Source organism: Vicia villosa, unplaced genomic scaffold, assembly GCF_029867415.1.
Source record: "Vicia villosa cultivar HV-30 ecotype Madison, WI unplaced genomic scaffold, Vvil1.0 ctg.001920F_1_1, whole genome shotgun sequence".
Lineage (NCBI taxonomy): Eukaryota > Viridiplantae > Streptophyta > Magnoliopsida > Fabales > Fabaceae > Vicia > Vicia villosa.
The window spans coordinates 43,609-64,928 of record NW_026705776.1 but is presented as its reverse complement, the minus strand read 5'-3'; the positions used below and the strand labels follow the sequence as shown (position 1 = coordinate 64,928).

General features: G+C 41.4%; 1 protein-coding gene across 1 annotated transcript; it reads left to right on the top strand.

Moving 5' to 3' along the window:
- The first annotated feature begins 12,469 nt into the window (after positions 1-12,469).
- On the top strand, positions 12,470-14,032 carry LOC131637133 (uncharacterized). Its single transcript, XM_058907722.1, has one exon. It carries the CDS (start codon positions 12,470-12,472, stop codon positions 14,030-14,032), a length of 1,563 nt encoding a protein of 520 aa, XP_058763705.1.
- The last annotated feature ends 7,288 nt before the right edge of the window (positions 14,033-21,320 follow it).

Sequence of the window (21,320 nt, the reverse complement as noted above, 5' to 3'; positions counted from 1 at the left end):
GCTCAATTCAAACAAATTCAAATGCTTTTCACACCTCCTTTTCAAAACGATTTCAAACAAGGCTACGCTTACTTACAAGCTAAAGTCCTTAAACGAATCTTTTCCTATTCACACACTACTTTTTTCAAACGTTTCAAAACAATTCAAAAGTGAGCCAAGCAATTAAGAGCCCGTAGATAACTATGGATGCAAAGGGTGCCTTAAAAACCTTCCCTTTGTATAACTTACCCCCCGAACTCAAAATCTTTCAAAGGTCTTTCCTGTTCTTTTTGCCTTTCCAATTGGATAAAATAAAAGTCGGTGGCGACTCATGCTATCCGCAACATTTCAAAAAGTCAGTTCACCGTATTACAACCTTCATTCAGGAAGAATCTGCCTGGTAACTTTCTCAAAGTTTTTCTATCTTTCTTTGATGTCCCAAGAGGGTACTCTTGCCTTTGAAGAAAGTTTTTGATGTCGTGATACCACGGTTTGTCGTCGATGATTGCTTCTACTGTGAAAACATGAGCGGGTCTATCTAGGCGCATGACATCGATACGAGGAATGTCATTCCAACGTTTTATCCTAATCATGGAAGAGAGTGTGGCTAATGCATCAGCCAAGTTATTTTCTTCACGAGGAATATGATGAAAATCTACCCTGTCAAAGAATGGTAATAATATTCTTGCATAGTCTTTGTAAGGGATTAGCCCTGGTTATCGTGTTTCTCATTCTCCTTTGATTTGATTAATGACCAAAGCAGAATCTCCGTATACATCCAAGTGTTTGATTCTTAGATCCACGGCTTCTTCGAGACCCATGATGCAAGCTTCATATTCAGCCTTATTGTTTGTGCACTTGAAAGTTAATCTGGCGGTAAATGGAATATGGGTACCTCGAGGGGTAAAAATGATTGCCCCAATTCCTTGTCCATAAGCATTGACAGCTCCGTCAAATATCAAGCCCCACTGGGATCCTATCTCAGGTCCTTCATCTGGTAGTGGCTCGTCGTAATCTTTCATCTTGAGGTACATGACGTCCTCGTCCGGAAATTCAAATCCAATTGATTCATGATCATTGAGTGGGTGGTGAGGCAAGTGCTCAGCTAGGATGCTTCCTTTCACGGTTTTCTGTGTGTGATACTCAATGTCGTATTCTGATAACAGCATCTGCCAACGGGCAATTCTCCCAGTTAAGGCAGGCTTTTCAAAGATGTACTTGATTGGATCCATCTTGGAGATCAAACAAGTAATATGTCGAATCATGTACTGGCGGAGACGCTTGACAGCCCAGGCCAAAGCACAACAGGTTTTCTCGAGCATGGAGTAGCGGGATTCACAGTCAATGAATTTCTTGCTCAGGTAGTAGATGGCATGCTCTTTTCTTTTTGTCTTGTCTTGCTGTCCAAGGACACATCCCATGGAATCTTCTAAGACGGTTAAGTACATTTTCAAAGGTCTTCCTTCCACTGGAGGAGACAGGATAGGTGGTTCGAGCAGATATTCCTTAATGCTGTCGAACGCTTTCTCATAATCGTCTATCCAGACGCAACTTTGGTTTTTCCGTAGAAGTTTGAAAATTGGAGCATAAGTTGCAGTCATGAGATATATGAATCTCAAGATGTAATTCAGACGTCCAAGAAATCCACTAACTTGTTTCTCGGTTCTGGGTGAAGGCATTTCTTGAATTGCCTTGACTTTGTTTGGATCTACTTCAATTCCTCGTTTGCTGACGATGAAACCAAGGAGTTTTCCTGAGTAGACACCAAAGGTACACTTGTTGGGATTCAGGCGAAGCTGAAACTTTCGTAAGCGTTGAAATAACTTTGTCAGATTCTGTATGTGATCTTCCTCATTTTATGATCTGGCAATCATGTCGTCCACATAGACTTCCACTTCCTTATGCATCATGTCGTGGAAAAGTGTAGCCATGGCTCTTTGATATGTTGCCCCTGCGTTCTTTAGTCCAAAAGGCATAACACGGTAGCAGAACGTTCCGCAGGGGGTGATGAAAGTTGTTTTCTCCATGTCTTCAGGTGCCATCTTGATTTGGTTGTATCCCGAAAATCCGTCCATGAATGAGAAGACTTTGGATTTTGCTGTACTGTCCACCAACATGTCAATATGTGGTAGAGGAAAGTCATCCTTAGGGCTAGCTTTGTTCAAATCTCTGTAGTCGATGCACATGCGGACTTTTCTGTCTTTCTTAGGAACGAGAACAATGTTAGCTAACCACTGAGGGTATTCTGAAGTGACGAGGAAACCAGCGTTGATTTGCTTTTGAACTTCCTCTTCTTTGATTTTCCTGGCCATCTCCTGATGAGTTCTTCTCAATTTTTGCTTGACCGGAGGGAATTCTGGCTTTAATGGTAAATGATGCTCCACTATACTGGTATCCAACCCTGGCATATCCTGATAGGACCAAGCGAAGACATCTGAGAATTCTTTAAGCAGTTGTATCAAACTCTCTCTGATCTCTGAACTGTGCGAAGCTCCAATCTTAACCTCTTTTTTGTTTCCATCGGAACCAAGGTTAATGATATCTAGAGGCTCATTGTATGGCTGAATGGCCTCTTCCCTTTGTTGAAGCAATCGAGAAATTTCCTTCGATATTTCTTTGTCTTCTTCTTCCTCTGCCTCGAATAAAGGAAACCCAAAGCTTGGAGAAGTCATACGATCGTAAGTTTCAACGGGGTATTTTATGATTAATCTGCATATGTGTGATGATTTTTATTTAGACAATGAGGGAAGACTCAGTGTATGCAGTTAATGGAATATTTTGATGTTTTTTAAGGGTGTTTTTTAGGATTACCAATTTCCGAAAAAAGAAAAGGGAAAAACTAACGAAGGAACAAAATGACATTTTTATTTATCGACAGTCACTTCTTGAAACAAAGACCCTATAAAACAAAACTCTATTTCTTTGGGTGAAGCAAAGAGGGACATTTTCCTAAGAAATAGTAAAATGCAAAGCCCTATGAAACATCTCTTCACCCTGGGCTATGGTGAGAGGACAAAATAACAGTGAAAGTTCCTACTTAGGAGTGCGAATAACAGTCGAAACTTCAACAGCCGTCCAGTAGTGGCGAACCCCATTGTGCACTATGTAATCTGGCACCTTAGGCTTGAGTTGGCCTGTGGTAGGTCTTGATTTACCAACCACTGTTTTTGTAACACTTAGACGATCTTCTTCCGCTTCAGCGGACTGAGCGGTGTGAGCATACCCATTTCCAAGTGGAGTATGTTTGACTTTCTTTTGAGGAAACTTCCAATCTTCTGAATGGAGAGACTCGTTGTCTGAGACACTTTCAAGATCATCCTCTTCTGTATTTTGGTCTTGCTCTTCTCCCAAGATGGCATTGACTAGGTATGTATACTCTAGATCTGTAGCCTCGAAAGGTGACTTGGGAATATAATCCTCAATGATGACTTCACCAGATGCCGATGATGAATAGCAACATTTGTATATCTCTTTTGGTTGAGTAAGGTACTCATAATCAATGTTCCATCCAGTCGGAACAATGTCTTCAAGAGAGATTTTTGAACTTTCAGGAGCGGAGTATTTCACCATGTAGTCGAACTTTCCGCTTGGTTTTCCTAATGTATCTCAGGTCTCTTCGGGGATAGGAGAAACTTCTTCTAATGAACCATGACTTCTGGTGGTGAAGCTGTTAGTAACTTCCTCACTGCTTGGTTGAGTCTTACTTTCAGATCCTTTAGTTGGATAACATCAAGGTGAATTAGACTCTGTTATGGAGACGTATCCTGCTCTGTGAAGATAGGATAGCCATTCCTCTTCATCAGTGTTTTCCGTACCGATGGCATTGATTGTTTGTTGAACAGGTTGAAGAAAACCTCCACTGCAGAAAGTTTCTTGAATCGGAAGAACTACCTCAATTCCTGGAATAGCCTTTGATGATGTTGGAAAGAAACCAACTCCTGTTCTGTTTTTGTTGTTGGTAGGAATCTCAATGTTCCCCCAACCACTGGTAGTACCATCCTTTACAACTTAGATTGCATCTTTGTAGGAAGAAATAAACGCTGCTTTCTCCTTACCCTTTTCCTTATCCAAGGAAAGTGCTTGGAATTTAGTTCCAGCGACTTCTTTTGGTTCTATGTCGGAGAATGATGACAGGTTACTGACGATCAGAGCTCGTTCTCCACATACGGTTACCAATTTGTTATTTCGTATGAACTTCAGTTTCTGATGAAGTGTGGAAGTAATTTCCCTAGCCTCATGAATCCATGGGCTACCTAGCAAACAACTGTATGCTGCCTGGATATCCATAACTTGGATAGTGATTTTGAAAGTATGAGGTCCAATAGTTATGGGAAGATCCACTTCTCCAAAAACTGACTTTCTTGAACCATCGAACGCCTTGACAATGACGAGACTGTCCCTTAGCGGGAAATCCTTGAAGGATAATCTTGACAGTGTTGATTTGGGCATGACGTTGAGAGAGGATCCATTGTCTATTAGGACTCCTGTGAGGACATCACCCATGCAGCTAACTGAGATGTTGAGTGGAAGATTATGGTCCACCCCTTCTTCAGGAAGATCTTTGTCACAGAAACTCTGGTTAGTTCCTCCGGAGATGTTGGCAACGATGTTGTTGAATTTCCCCACGGTAATACTAGGTTCTACGAAAGCTTGTTCCAAAACTTTCTGTAGAGGTTCCCTATGAGCTTCAGAACTCAATAGTAGGGAAAGGACAGATATCCTAGACGGAGTACGTAGCTGTTGATCTACAATGTTGTACTCACTCCTCTGGATTAATTTCAAGATCTCATCATTTTCTTTCGCTTGAACAGCATTGGTCGGATGATTGTCTTGCTTATGTGGTGCTTCTTCCGAAGGTTTCTCCATATTTTCTGTTTTTCTGTTGAAGACTCGTCCACTTCTGGTGACTCGACTAGTGTCAGCAATGTTGACAACAGACGGTAATGGTATTTCCTTACCATTTTCAATGAATGTAGCGTTGTACTTGTATGGTATAGCATTGTTGGACTCATACGGTACAGGACATGGTAAGTAGATGACTAACGGAGCAATTGCTGTCTTCCTACTGTCATACTTGACTTGCATTGGTTCAACTTGACTAATTTGAGGAGACACAGTAAAGACTTCATCATCTTTTCTGTTGGCAAGAACTGTAATGGTATTGTCATCCATTAGTTTCTGAATGTCTTTGCGGACACGCAAACATCCTCGTGAATTTCTTCGACAAATTCTGCATCTACTGTAAGGATGGAAATCCGTTCCAAAGTAAGCAAGTCCATTTAAAGTCTTATGGAACCTGACTACCGATCCTTCGAGATCTTCAACTTTGTAGATCTTGTATTCTCCTGGACATCCTTGAACCATGTTGACGTTGTACTCAGTTTTGACTCGGATGTGTTGAATCCATCCTAAGTTCATTTGTTCTTGTAATGCAGCTTGAACTACAACACATCCTTGATTATTCGTTGGACAAATTTCACATGTGAAGTAGTCGTGAGATGGTACGTGGCCGTACCCAGCTTGTCTAGCGTGCATTCTGACGAGATTTTCCTCTATCTGACGGATGTCGTAGATTTGAATGATATTGGAGTGTTGATCTATCAGATTCACTGAAGCTTCCTTATGCTGCGGCAAAGGAGTTGCCTGAACATTGGGATTAGTATCTTTGAAGGATAGCATTCCATTCTTTACTAATCTTTGAACGTCGACCTTGAAATTGGGATAACTCTCAATGTTGTGACCTGGTGCCCCTGATGATAGGGACAAGATTGGTCCGCCTTGAACCAAGGTGAAGATTCATTTGCAAGATTTGGAGGACTCTTTTTCTGAATGTGTCCTTTTGCTAGTAGCGTTGGAAACAATTCCGCATACAGCATTGGTATAGGGTCAAAGGGAGGATACCTTTGTGCCCGATTATTATTGAAGTTTGGAGGTCAAACCTGTTGCTGAGGTTGTTGTGACCTTTGTTGAAATGGTTGTTGCGAAACCTGAGGTTGATAAGCTGGCGCTGAGTTAACAACCAGAGTTATTGTAGCAACTTGAGTTTGAAACTTCTTTCTAGCTTTGTGCAAGACATTGCTGACATCTTGATCCTTTTTCCTTGGGAAAGAACTTCCATACTTCCTAGGACCAATAGAAGATTCTGGTTCTTTGTTCAAGCGTCCTTCTCGAACTGCTTCTTCTAAACGTACGCCCATGTTTACCATCTCGGTAAAGTCACTAGGTGCACTTGCGACCATTCGTCCATAGTAAAATGGACTCAAAGTCTTGAGATAGATGTTTGTCATTTCTTTCTCTTCAAGAGGAGGACAAATTTGAGCAGCAACTTCACGCCATCTCTGAGCGTACTCCTTGAAGCTTTCTCTATCCTTTTGAGTCATGGCCCGGAGTTGATCTCTGTCGGGAGCCATATCCAGATTGTACTTATCTGTTTGACGAAGGCCTCTCCGAGGTCTCGGAAAGTACGAATCTCTGAACTGTCCAAGCTCATGTACCATTTGAGTGCAACACTAGTCAGGCTGTCTTGAAAATAATGAATGAGCAATTGTTAATTATGAGTTGACATCCTTCAAGCGTACATCACAAGGTGACTTTGCGGGCATGAATTCCCTTTGTACTTCTCGAAATCTGGTACTTTGAATTTGTGAGGAATCTTAACATTTGGAACCAGACAGAGGTCTGCAGCATTCTTTCCAAATAGATCTTGTCCTCGGAGAGTCTTGAGTTCCTTCTGCATTTGCAGAAACTGTTCCTGGAACTCGTCCAATCTTTCATACACGCCAGTGTCCTCACTGGGAGCGTGATGATATACTTGTCCGCCCGGTGGAGGAAAAGTATGCATAATCGGCTATGGAGAAGTCATGACGGCAGATCTTGGTATCTCAACATTCTGTTGCGCATAACCCATTGCCGTTGCTCTTGGAACTTCAATTTCCAGAGGTCTGTAACCCTCCGGTGGATGCATCTCCATTGTTACTCTTGGAACTTCAGAAACTGGGGGTATGTACCCGTCTGGAATAAAGTTATACGGCATGCCCCAAGGTCGGTTGGGCGGCATGGTATACTGAGGAATAGGAGTAGAAACAATCTCGGAAACCACAGTCCTTTGTGGTTCTTCTGGTGTTGGTCGACTCTGTGCAAGCACCAGGGCTTCTACCATACTATTGAGCCTTTCAACATCTTCCTTGAGAGTAGTAACCTCTTCTTTGAGTTCTCCATTCTCCTGCTCTAAGTCGTCCATTCTTTTCTTGCGACTTGAACGAGTGTTGTATGAATGAGACAGTTTGAATGCCTTGGTTCACCTCCTTCTCCTCCTCTCTTTCTGGAGAAAGGAAGGTGACGATTAGATCCGCAACAATTCTCGTGTCATTGCTTACGACTAAAGCGACACATGCAATTAAATTAATGTTTTTCAAGGAAACACCATAATTACGTTTATGAAACATCAAACTTTTTATTGATTAAGCGAAAACGCCGTTTTTTACACACTTTGAAAAGGGAAATACAGAGAAACAGAGAGAAAGGACTCTAAAACTTTGACGACGAGCCGACTTCATGTTCTAACATCTTCTTCTGTTTCTTGAGCTGAGCATTCTCTGACGTGAGCTGATCGATGATCCAGGAAGCAGGAGGGATATGTTGAGAAAGTGACGATTGTGTCACTTGTCGATCGAGTACTTATTGCACCCCAAAATTTGCCCTCTTTATCTGAGCTATAAGTTAATGATGACGTTTATTTCGTCATTCAAAAATTGAAGAAAAATAATAAAGAGTTTCTTGTGGTTCTAAAGAAGTGCGGTGTGAAAAATGGTTTAAACCGTGTAAATACGAGAAAATTAATAAGTCCTATCTGGAAGGTGATATGAGCTGAATTCTTGTGTTATCCCGACTGTTTCGACGATATCTACAACTTTTGTGTTCGGCTCGGGAGCCAATTCTTTGAGGAAGGTTGTCAGATTTGCAAATTACTTGAGGTTTCGCAGTGAAAAATGGTGCTGAATGTAGGATTTCGGATCTCAGAAAATTCATATCTCACAATACGCTCGTCGGATTCTCTTGAAAATTTAATTGGAGCTCCGTACCATCATTACCAAGATTTCATATGTTCGGACCGAAGGCCAATTATGCACGGAAAACTCCCAGAATTTTAAGGATCGTCGCATTGTTTCGATAAAAAGTGTGTTTTCGAGTATGTCGCGCCGAGTTCGAAAATTCATAACTCCTTCGATTTTTGTCGTATGAAGTCCATTCCGGAGGCATTTTCTCGGAAATTTCGTTAGCTTTGATTCTTCGTAACACATGCCTGTTCAGATTCTGAGCCGAAGATTGGGTTTTATCGAGTTCTTTGAGCGGTACTCACAAAATTCTGCACAGTTGCGCCAAATGAATGGACGTTTCTCGTCATTCAAACGGGCATATTTTCTTCGTCGCTTATCAGATTGAGATGATTCTCGTGGCGACGAGTCACGAATTTGGTCATCTTCACAGTGGCATTGGTTTCGTTCCGGAATTCAGAGCCGAACCGAGTTTCCTTAAAAACAAGCCAAAGTAAGACGCACCGAGGGCAATTTGGACATTTCGCGTTGACAATATATAAACATTTTGCTCTTCACAAAAAGGAGGACACTCATAATTTCAATTCACCAATTTTTCACAAACATTTTCTCCCAATTCTCTCTCAATTCTCTTGAATCAAAACTACAAATTACATAAAACTTTCATCAATATTCATCAATTCTCATCAAGATCAAGAACATGGGTTGAAGAATCAAGATCGAAGTTCGAATTTCTCTTCCTCTCTCCTCATTGAGTCGCGCACCCTCCCTCTCTCTCACTTCGGATTTCGCGTTCGTGTCGTGTTTCGCGTTCGTGTCATGTTCGCGTTTGTATCGTGTCTGTGTTCGCGTTTCGGTTTAGATCTTCATCCGGTAAGCTTTCGGATCTTGAACTAAGTGCTTAATTGTTGATTATTATGTGCATTTGAATCTAGATCTACCTTTTGTTCTTGATTAATGGGTGATTGATGATGATTGATCGGTGATTTTGTTCATCTTTTGCTCGAATTAGTCGTGTTCATGTGAATTGTGGTTGGATTTAATGTTTGTTGCATATAATTGATGTCCGTTGATTTGAATTGCGATATTCGTGTTTGAATCCATGGTTCAGTGTTGATTTTGCATGCATAATAATTAATGTTCATGAATGTGACTTGCGACGCACTCAAAGTGTTTGTATAAATGCATGCGATGGATTTGTGTTTGATAATCGACTTGTTTAACGCTTAAATCATGACTCAAATATATTTGATGGCTTGATCATTATCGCATGTATTAATTCTTGATATCGTTGTTGCATTAATGTGATCGTTATATTGATTGATGTGTCGCTTTCGCGCTTTGCTCACAACATGTTCCGTGTTGATGTGTGGTGGTGTTTATGCCTTACTTCCGTGAACGTTTCATTGCGTATAGCATGTAATTTGATGCTCGTTTATGATTAATTTTGAATTGGCATGGTTTTGGATTGAGTGCGGATGGCTCTGAGGTCTTAAAAATGCATAAAAACTTGTTTCGCTACGCCAGGAACCGGGTTGTCCCAGGCGGGAACCGATTCCCACTCAATCCAAAATTGTTGATTTTCTGTGTTTTAGTACAAGGAACCGGGTTGTCCCCATGCAGGAACCGGTTCCTGCGTTGTTTTTACTCTCTGGTTTTCGTGCCAGGAACCGGGTTGTCCCTAGGTGGGAACCGGTTCCCAGTTTTCTACCTCTGGTTTTTAGTACCAGGAACCGGGTTGTCCCTAGGTGGGAACCGGTTCTTGTGTGTAATTTTTGTGTTTTCTTTTCTAACTTCAATCTTGCATAACTTTTTACTCGTAACTCCGATTTGCATGTTCTTTATATCGTTGGAAAGCTTATGAGACGTACTATCCTGCTAGATGCTTCGTTTTCAATAATTGGTAGATCATCCATGTTTAATTTCTCTTTGATGTTTCACTATTCATTCCGTGTGTACATTACCTGTCCGTTTCTTTTCGCTTTATAGTATAACGAAATTCCGATTGCGGTGTTTGTTATCTCTAACTTGTGTGCTAGTGTGCAAGGCTTTTGGATAGTCACCGACCGACACTTATTGCTTGAGTGTTCCGCTTTACTCGCGGAACACGATTCCATTCACTAGCATCGTGTTCTCGTCTTGGAGACACGTTCCTATTACTTTATATCTGCTTGTTTGGTTTGCTTGTTCCGCTTGCAGGTGTATTGTGATTATGCTCGACGCACATGTCGACCTTTGTGTGCTTTCATGGCTAATCGGTGTGCTGACCATTTGCTTTTGCTTTGCTAGCTCGCTCGCGGGATTCTTAGTTTCTTCGCTTTGCTTCGCTTTAGTTTACGGATCATCATCCGTTTGGTATTGATTCCGTTTCATTTTATTTTTCTCGCACTTTATCGCTTTCTCGCATCATCCTTTAACATGAGAAGTAGGACCTAGACGTGCATCTGGCCAAGCCCTCGAAAGAGGCTCTGTTTTTGTTGGTGTGTTTATATTTGTGCTTTGCGGCAGGGAGTCACGGTGTAATAAGTCCTATATGGCACTCCGTTAAGTCCTCATGGAAGGCATGCAGAAAGGGTTAGCAATCAACCCCCGCCCAGTCTCATCGAGTCCGTTCAGTATGCGCACGCTACGCGTGGCTCGCTTCTGAACCAGCACAAGATCTTATTATCGAGTATGTCAGGAAAAGGGTTCATGTAGCCGGACCCCCTCCTTTCCTATAGCTCGCGTCGCTCGATGTTAATGCTCGATGTACGCACGCACCGTTTTCCTTTCCAATCCGTGACGGCTTGGTTGCTGAGAGGGACTCGCTCCTCTTGTCTATGGCCCGATCAATTTCGCGAGGTCTAATGCTTGGTTGACTTGGGTTGAGTTATTCCCCTTGGCTATGGCGGGACCCCTTTTCTACCATTCGGTCCGTACCGTTGGTTTTGTTTGCTTTACGAACGGAGCTCGTTTGTGTGATATTATTGTTTGCTTTCGCCTTTTTCCCCATAGGTTGTTAGCTTAGCTTAGACTTGTACCCTTTGTATGATAACATTAGGTAGCAAGCTTTCCCCCTTAGCTTAGGTCTTCCTCATGCATTCTTTAAAACACAAACCAAACTCTTTGATTTTCTTTTCTTAAGAGCTTGTTATTTCCGCTCTATTCCCAGCATAAGTCTCCAAAGGTCGAGCAGCGGAGTGCGAATGTAACTTGTTCACCTAAAAAACACAAAACAAACAGAAATTAGTTAGCCGAGCTACGGTACCTCTGATTCCGCAAAACGGATACGTAGGCAGCGGGGTAGGGCCCGTGCGAGTATAACTCTTTCTTTTCCCTACATTTTGCATGCATTTTAGTCCAGATTAGCGCAGTTTGTTTACACACCCATAGATTTAGACACTAGCGTGGATACCATCGAGTATGATGGGCGCGTGGGGTGCTGCTAACAGCTTCCCCTCGCGTAACCGACTCCCTTACCCTTTTTCTCTGGTCGTGAGACCGTTGTTTTGTTTTTGTGGTTTGCTGGCATTCCCTTCCTTTTCAGGATAAATATGTTAGTGGCGAATCTGTTAATTTTCGCGGTAGCGACAGCTGGCGACTCTGCTGGGGACGTCTCGACCTATTGCGGGTCCGGACTTAGCGAGTCGATCCTAGCGCTTGTGTGTTTATCTTTGGGTGTTTTACTGCTTTGCATATTTACTTGTTTGCATTGCATTCTATGTGTGCTTTTACTTTTCTGCATCATATTCTGGACTGTCTGGATTTCTATCTGTGGGTGGGTGTTTCAAGAGGTAAAAGACCCAATACCCAGGTCATGAATGATACCTTAGGAACTAGAACTAGAGTGGCCGTGACGGACAGAAGGCGTATGCCTGATTGATCTGATCACGTATCCACTGGCAGAGCTTGGTGGAATGAGGCAATATCGTATGATAACGCCTACATTCGATCCTCTGTTGGCTTTTTGACCTACCTTGGCCCAGATTTACCCGTGAGTGGGGCGGGAAACAATCATTGCTTAACAGGTACATTGATGGTGACTTTGGATCTTGTTCGAGGGTTACCGCTGTTCTTGTTCGTGGGTTACCGTTGTTCTTGTTCGTGGGTTACCGCTGTTCAAGTTCGAGTGTACTATTGGTTCCTGTTCGTGGGGTACTATGGTTCTTGTTCGAGTGGTGATCTGTGTTCTATTCCAGTGTGTTGCTGATTATGGATGTTGGTTCCGAGGGTTGACATTCTATGTACCGTATGGTATATCTATTTGGGGCCGAACCTTTGGCTCTGTACTATGTGTGTTACCGGCAGTCCAGAATGCCTGGTGGGCGGCAACAAGTCCCACCACTTTGCATCATAGCATATTTATTTCTAAAAGAAACGTAAAAAAAATATATATAATAATAAGCATTTGCATGTCATATTTTTCAGGGATATTCAGGAGTTCACCCAAGTTGAAGATGGACAATCCCACTGATACTGTCAAAGAACGTACGAGGCCTACAAGAGCATACAAGATTCCGGATATTGATGTTTCGGGGTTGAAAGGGTTGAGTTCTCGGTTGAAAGGGGAGGTTCTCCGTGACTTCAATCATGATTACGGCAATTTGCTCTCCATCCTCAATACATCTTTTGATCCGATGGCTTTGATCACCTTGTTTCAGTTCTATGATCCACAGTTGAGATGTTTTACATTTCAGGACTATCAATTGGTCCCATCGCTCGAGGAATTTTCTTACATACTCAACATCCGAATCACTGATGATGTACCTTTTGTTCGAGTTCCTAAGGTTGTGAGATTTGAAAAAATAGCTGAAGCTCTTCACATGGGTATAAAGGAGGTAGAAAGAAATTGGAAATCATCGGGCGGTATTCATGGTTTCTATCTTTGCTTTCTGATTAGTAGGGCTGAGGATGTGGCTAAGAGAGAGCATTGGGTTGATTTTAGTCGTTTGCTTGCAATCATGATTTATGGTATTGTCTTATTCCCATCATGGGAGAACTTTGTGAGTTTGGCGGCGATCTGTGTCTTCATGAACAAAAACCCCGTGCCAACGTTGCTTGCAGATGTTTATTTTTCGATCCATTCGAGAAGTAAGAAGGGAGGATATGTTGTTGGTTCTTGTCTTCCGTTGTTGTATCAGTGGTTCATGTTGCATTTGGCGGTGAGAGGACCTTTTATGCTCAAGAAGAGTTCTCTTAAGTGGTCAGATAGGATTGTTAACCTCACATCTTATGACATCAGGTGGAATTATTGTGTGGGGAAAGTTTGGAACATCATTACTAGTTGCGGTCAATATCCCAATGTTCCTCTCATGGGAACCAGAGGTTGTATCAGTTATAATCCCACGCTCGCTTACCGTCAATTGGGGTATGCAATGGAAAGGTCTCAGAAGCATGTAGAAGCATTTGAATCAGTGTACTTTACTGATGTTAAAGATCCTCTAGAGCTAGAAAAGATAACGTATGCTTGGACTAAAGTTCACAAGAGAGATCAGATTACTTTGAGCAAGAAGGTTCCTATTGCTATGGGTCCTTACCGGAAGTGCGTTGAGGAAAGAGTGAAAGATCTGTTGTTGCCATTTGCGAGGTCATGTCCATTGTACGAGCAACCTCCTGTGGTTTTATCTGATACAGTTGCGGCTGAACTCTATATTCAAGCCGAAGCGGACAACATCAAGCTAAAAGCAAAGGACCAAGAGGTTGGCTTGGAGAGGTATTTTCAATATCACGAAAAGGTGGAATTGGCTCGTAAGCTCAAGTGTGCGCAAGGCGAAGGTTCAAACATGACCCGTGCTCAAAGGCGATCTCAGGACTTGATGGAAGAAAGCTTGTACCGAAAACAACAAGAATGTGCGAAGTTGCGAAGGTCTGAAAACAATAGCAAGAGAAAGGTGCAGGATTCAGAAAAGCAATTGATGGAAGAGAAAGCCAAGTCAGCTCGACTTGAAGAAGAGATCGCAAACCTCCGAGCCCAACAGAGAGGAGATGGGGGAGCTCATTCTGTTATCAGACGATCCTAGTGCTGCTGTAGAGTGGACTTGTTTGGTCCATGATGGTTGATTTGCTGTTTACCTTGATATTTGTCGCCCATATCCAGGATTGTTGGATGGGGTTGCATTTTGATATTCTGGATTTCTTTTGTATGCCTTATGAGCACATGGTGACACGGTTATGTGTTTTGTTTGTATGAACTCAAATTCTCAGTTATGTTTGAATGAAATATGCTCGGTTTGATGAATTATTCTTGTGTGTGGATTGCTGTTCAAATATATTTGGTATTAGGGTTTCTATGTCCTATCTGAAAGTGGGATGAACTCTTGGATACCTGAAAATTGACAAACATTTCATGCATATCATTCATATATCATACATGTCATATATTTGCAGGTTTTGCAGGGCTTATATCTTATGTCTCGTTGTTTTGTTACGAGAAGGAGTTCTAAGACGGCTAATCACCCGTATCCGACTAGGAGCAATCAGAGAAGGCAGATGGAACAGATTCAGGAACAAATGGCTGAGATGAGAGCTCAACTGACGGAGCAGATGAATGCGCAGATGGCTTGCGGGTTCTCGTCGAGAACTCCAAAAGGGTTGAGAATGGAGGACATCCAGGTCTGTTTGACGATGTGTCTGGAAGGATTGACGATCACCATGATCCGAATGAGTTTGATCACGTGGGAGGGCACTATAATCCTTTCAATCAGCATCACGGGTTTCCACCTCCACCTCCGTCTCGTCTATTGGGAAGGAGAGATAATCAGAACCGTGGTAATTTGGATTTCAATGTTGAAAACTTCGATCAGGTATCAAGGCATAGTGCTGAGGGTGCACATGATGAAGTTGAAAGGTATCGTTTGATCGAAGAACGTCTCAGAGCTGTGGAAGGCAAAGGGGTGTTAGGCATGGATATCAATGACTTGGGGTTGGTTCCTGGCGTGAGGATTCCACCAAAATTCAAAGTTCCATCTTTTGACAAATACAATGGGGCGACTTGTCCTATGACTCATGTTAAGGCGTATTATCGGAAGATGTCCGTATACTCTGAGGATGAGGGCTTTCTAATGCACTTCTTCCAAGATAGTCTTGCTGGGGCTTCCTTGGAGTGGTATGTTCAACTTGAGCGCACTCATATCCATTCTTGGAGAGATCTTGTCGAAGCTTTCATTAAGCACTATCAGTACAATTTTGATATGGCACCCAATAGGACTCAGTTGCAGAGTTTGGTTCAGGGGTCTAAAGAATCTTTCAAAGAGTACGCTCAGAAATGGCGTGAGTTAGCTGCGCGGGTTCAACCACCAATGACTGAGCGTGAGATGATTGACATGTTCACCAGTACTTTGTCTGGACACTATTATTTGGCCTGCAGTGCTTCAGCCAACTTTTCTGAAATGGTGAGATATGGCGAACGTGTTGAGATGGGTCTAAAGATGGGGAAAATTCAGTTTGGAGCTTCTTCTAATCCTGCTGGTGGTAAGAAGCAAGCTGAGGGTTATACCAGAAGGAAGGAAATGCGGATGCTATATATGGAAGAAGGGGTTCAGGAAGAAACAATTCACAGGTTAATGCTGTCATGATCCCAGTGCCGCAACAACAACAACAGCATCAGCATGGACATCATTCCAATAATGATCGTTATCCTCCCAGGACTAGGCCTCACAAAAAGATTGATCCGATTCCTATGACTTATGCTCAAGTGTTGCAACATTTGCTCAAGATTGAGAAGATTACTTTGAGAGATGCTCCGAATGCTCCAGACACACAATCTCCGAATTACAATGCAAACGCACGACGTGCTTTCCACTCGGGTGCCGCGGGGCATGATACGGAGAGGTGTATTGCGTTGAAGAACAAAGTCCAGGACTTGTTGGATCAAAAGATTATTCAATTCACTCCTACACCCAATATCGTCAATAGTCCCATGCCTGCTCACAGAGGTTCTGGTGTGAATGCCATTGAGAGTGAAGAGATAAGTGTTGTATCTGATGTGGGCTGTTTGACCTTTCCTCTTGTGTCTGTGAAGCAACATCTGGTTAATAGTGGTATCTTCCCGGGCTGTGGTGTGGATTGTGAGAATTGCAAGAGTCAACCCGAAGGTTGTGCTGATTTGAAAGCTATGGTACAAAAGTTGATTGATGAGGGTCCTTTTCAATTTTATCGAAGGTTGAGAGGTGCGAAGAGTAAGGATGGTGAGGTGTCTGTGATCTCAATTCCTTATGAACCGGTTGTGCCAATTTGTATCCAAGTGCCTATTCAGATACCTGTCAGTATCCCGTATGAGGAGCAACCAGCGGCGTTGATGATTACCGTGCCAGGGCCAATTCCATATGAGAGTGAGAAGGCCATCCCTTGGCATTATGGTTCAGACGTGTATTACTATGGCACGAAGGAGGAGGGAGAGCCATCTAAAGAGAAATTTGTGGAAGCCGCAGTTGCAAATGTAACGCCCGGAAAATAAGTATATACTTGATTTGGACGTTTGTGACGTTTATTGGAATTGTACCGTTTTTGGAGTTGTTTCAGTCGGTATTAGTTCGGGATGGCGGACTAATATTTAATTGAAGGTTTTCATATTTTTGGTACCGGAAATATTATTAAGGTAATATTCCGCGTTTTGGGGCGTTTGAACGATATTTGAGCGTAGGGGCATTTTGGTCATTTCCGCGAGGAAGATATTTTCTTTATAAAGAAAACAAAGATAGAAAGGAAAGAAAGAAAGAGAAGAGAGAAAGAAGAAGAGGAAAAGAAGGAAAAAGTGGAGATTGGCGGATTCTCGACCGATTCGAGTTCCGATCGTTGCTATAGCAAGGTAAGGGGGTGAATCTAATTTATCTTGGATGTATGATTCTTATAGTCTTGTTCTTGTTCTTGTTCTTCTTGTTCCAATTTCCACAATTTTCTTGTGTGTTCTTTGTTTGATCTAAGTTTGTTTGAGAATGATTGTATGATGAATAAATGATATCCTTGTTGTGTTGTGGTGATTGATCATGCTTTCTTTTCCATTTCTATGGCTTGATTGAGTTTGGGTAAAAAGTTAGGTTTTGGGATAGATTGGTGAATTAACCATGGAAAGTGTGATAATAGGTTGTTTCTATGGTTTGTATGTGTTGTATTGGTGTTGTAATGATGTTTTGGAGTGGTTTTGGTGGGTATAGGGGGCCTGGAACAGTTCTGGTGCGTTCTGGTTTTTTCTGGGTTTACGCAGGTCCGCTGAGCGGAGGTCCTGTTGCAGAAAATTCTCTGCCGAGGTCCGCTGAGCGGAGCTGAAGCGGATGACAGCTTTTTCTTTTTTTCCAAAACTTTGAAACTTCGTAACTCCTGAACCGTAACTCCGATTTTGTCGCCGTTCGAAGCGTTGGAAAGCTTACGCAATGAACTATATTATTATCTAATTAAATGATTCATAGGATGTAGTATCCCATTATTTTTATTAGGATCAAGTGATGAGTTGTGTAGTATGTTCAATTATCCAAACTTTGAAACCTTGTAACTTTTAATTCGTAGCTCCGTTTCGTACGCCGTTCGAAGTGTTAGGAAGCTAGTTGGATGTTCTATATGATAGTATAGGCTTGGTTAGTTTGTTATTAATTGGTTATGAGGTGTTGTTGATGAAAACACATAATTGTTTATATGCGCGATATGATTGGTAAATAATCATAGTGCTTGGTTGTAATTGTTAATGATGTAGGATGTAGTAGTGGTTGGTTGATTTGCATAAATGGTTTTGTGAACTAGTGCATGATAAATCATGATGATGCGTTGTGTGAATGTTGTCGTAATGGTACGAGGTATGTGATTAGTTGTCGATAACATGAGATCATGTTCAGATGTGTTATGTATTAATGAATGTTCGTTCTTGATGTGAGACGATGTTTGGTTGTTTGTTATTAACATGATGTGTGGCCTTATGGAAAGTAAATGTTGTTATGAGAATGATGTATTATCATTGTTGAATTGTTGTTATTAAAACTTGTTGATGATGTATTGATGAAGTTGTGGGCCGATGGCCAATATTAATTTGATGTGTATAAGTGTGTTATACGTTCATCTATGCCGATGTGGCCAGTATGTTTGAACGATAAATGTGTGCTGTGTGCTTATTAATGCCTGTGTGGTAATTATGGTGTGATGTAATTGATAACGATGTTATTAATTGGTGATGTATCCTTTTGGATAGAATATAAACGGTGTAACGTGGGTATGTGACCGTGTTATATTGTTGATGATGTTGTTGTCGTGTAATAGAGTCATATATTTGCACAGCATAACATTTCATTACGTTAATGGCGGAATGCTATTAGCAGGTGGCCTGAATTGGCAATTATTACTAGTGGGGGCTTAATGCTCGGTAAAAAGGTGTATTTGCCCGAGTGGCAAGAGGTCATCAGTGGGGGCTAAATGCTCGATGACGTTTAGTCGTAGCTTGATGCTCGACAAAGGTGTATTTTCCTGAGGGAAAGAAGTCCCAACATAATGCTCGGCAAAGGTGTATTTGTCATAATGACAAGGGGAGTTTTACTCCGGATTTGGTACCACATGCATATGCATAGTCGAGTCTCATTCATCATTGTCTGTCTTCATAATTTATGTTATCATTCATGTGTCACATTACTTATATATTGATTGTGGTTGAATGAGTGGATTACTTTGTTGTATGATTCTTGATGATACTTGTTGGCATTACTATAATTGTCATGCTTTCATTATGAATTATATTCTCACCCTTCTGCTGATTTGATGCTTGAGTGGCATCCTGCAGATTAGCCGCTTTGGAAGTCTTTTGGAAGAGGTAGTTCTCCAGTTGGTCTTGTCGGTCGCTCTGATATGTAACACTGGGTAGTCGGGAGTCTGTTGTTATTTATTTGTATATGACTCTTTTGAACATGTATATGTGATAACGTGCCATTGTATATTGTAAACACTTTATTTTGGAAAACTCCTCTTTGAGAGTGAGAGCTATACGTATATATATATATATATATATATATATATATATATATATATATATATATATATATATATATATATATATATATGTTCATATCTTCCGTGTGTTATGTATCATGTTATTGGCAGGTGTGTATGCTTTTGACATCGGTGATGTCCGTTTGTTTTCAAGGTGTTTGTTTGGTTACTTAGTGTAACATCCTAATTGCGTTGTATGAAATTTTAAATACTCTGATATTTGTACCTATATGCCTGGGTAGAATTGGGGTGTTACATTAGTGGTATCAGAGCAGGTCGGTCTGTCCGGCCAGTGTTGTCTAATGTTGTTTAATTCCTCAGTACGTGATAAGTGTGTGGAGCACTGTCAGTACTTGTTGTGCCTCTAGTCGGTTGTATGCAGGAGTGGTTTGAAGCCAAGTGGGGGAGAAGATATGCTTCTCGGATATGTTTCAGTTGCAAGATGTTAGTATGCTACTGAGGGCAGCAGTACTAGTGTTGTTGGAATTTGTTGTTTTCTGAAGTGAAGGCGACTTTGACTTAAGACTTTGGTTGTTAATCGAGTTGGAGTGTCTCGGAGTAGATTTTGGTTATTTCTAGGGAATGGAATTTAGAGAGTTGTGATGCTCTAACGCTACTGATGGACTATGAAGTTGTTGTTTGAGTAGCCTTGTGTGAGGTGTCGTTGTTGGATCAATGACTAAGGAAATTATTGTGGTAGACTTTGTTGTAGGAGTTATTGAGGTTGTTGGAAACGTTTTGGAACTCGAGTAAGAATTAGGAGTACGAAGAGATGAGTAGGATCTCAGGTATTTTGTTTTGAGATATTGTTAGAAGTGTTTTGGTACGTAGCTACCGGACGTCGGTGTTAGCTGGTTCAGATAATCTTGGGAGATTTGTGAATTATGGAATCATAGTGCTTCTGTGCTATGAGCAAAAGTTGGAAAAGAATATTATTAATGTTAGTACTGATAGTTTATACTCTATTATGATTGTCGGCTACCTATTGACAAATTGAGGACTTGATCACCCTTAATCTCTTGTTGATAGTAGACGGGATCGTATTGGACGTGATATGCTTATCTGGCTAGTTTGATAATATTGGAAGTGAATGAGTCGGTGCAAGGTGGTACGACGTTGTTTATGTTATCGACGACTTTGGATGTCCTTGAGAAAGAGTAATTGTGGGAATTGCGGATAGTTGCACATTTGTATAAGTATTTCTTGAAGGTTTCATTGATTCATCGTCGAAAAGAGGAATTTCGTCTTGGAGTTCTATTTTGACGGATTTAGTTCCTAGAACTATTGTGGTGTCGAGGGTTCCGTATCGGATGCCAACTTCTGAGTTGGAAGAGTTGAGGAGTCAACTTATGGATTTTCTTGAGAAGAGGTTTGTTCGTTCGAGCGTGTCGCCGTAGGGTGCATGTGTTTTGTTGGTTAAGAAGGAAGGTTCTATCAGGCTTCGTGTCGATTTTAGACAATTGAGAAAAGTGACAATTAAGGAAAAGTATCCACTTTCGAGGATTGATATTTTGACGGATCAAGTTGGTTGGAGCTTGTTTGTTTTGCAAGTTTGATTTGAGGTATGGGTATCATCAGTGTGAAGATGATCATGCTAAGTATTTGAGAATTGTTTTGTCCGTGTTGGGAAGAAGAAGTTGTTTGCTAAGTTTCCTTATGTGAGTTTTTGGTTGAGTGAAGTGAATGTTCAAGGGGTAAGTGGTGGTTTATGCCTTTATGCGAGTTAAGATTTTTGAAAGGATTTATCTGTCACCAGATTTAGAGTTGGCAGTTGTTATTTCTGTTTGGGAAATTTGAAGGCACTAATTATTCGGATCGAGATTTGTGTGTGTAAGTGACTACAAGAGTTTGAAGCATTCGTTTGAACAGAACGAGTTGAATATGAGAACCATTGCATACGTCTATGTGGATGATTCGAGTATTGTGATTGTTGAAACAGTTGTGAGATTTGAGTTGGGTGTGTAAAGAGACTTCTTCAAGTGTTGAGCTTTATATGTGGAAGCTTACTTATGGTATTCTTGATGAGATTAGAAAAGGTCAGAAATCGGATTTGAATGGGTTGATAAGATGACATTTATTAGTCAAAGATAAAGATGGTGATCTTCGGATTGATAAGAGCAATGTCATGGGATGTCATGATCAAGGTTGTATTCCTAATGTTCGGATTTGAAAAGAGGACTTTGGATGGAGTGCGTCATAGTGATTTGAGTATTCATCCTGATGCTACTAAGAGATATCAAGATTTGAGAAGGTCATTTTTAGTGGCAAGGTAATGGAGAAGGATATGAAGGTATTTGTTTATTTGTGTTTGACTTGTCAGGAGTCGTCTGGTTTCATGTAACTGTT

Coding starts and splice junctions, on each gene's coding strand:
- LOC131637133 (XM_058907722.1), top strand. CDS start 12,470: ATGGACAATCCCACTGATACTGTCAAAGAACGTACGAGGCCTACAAGA.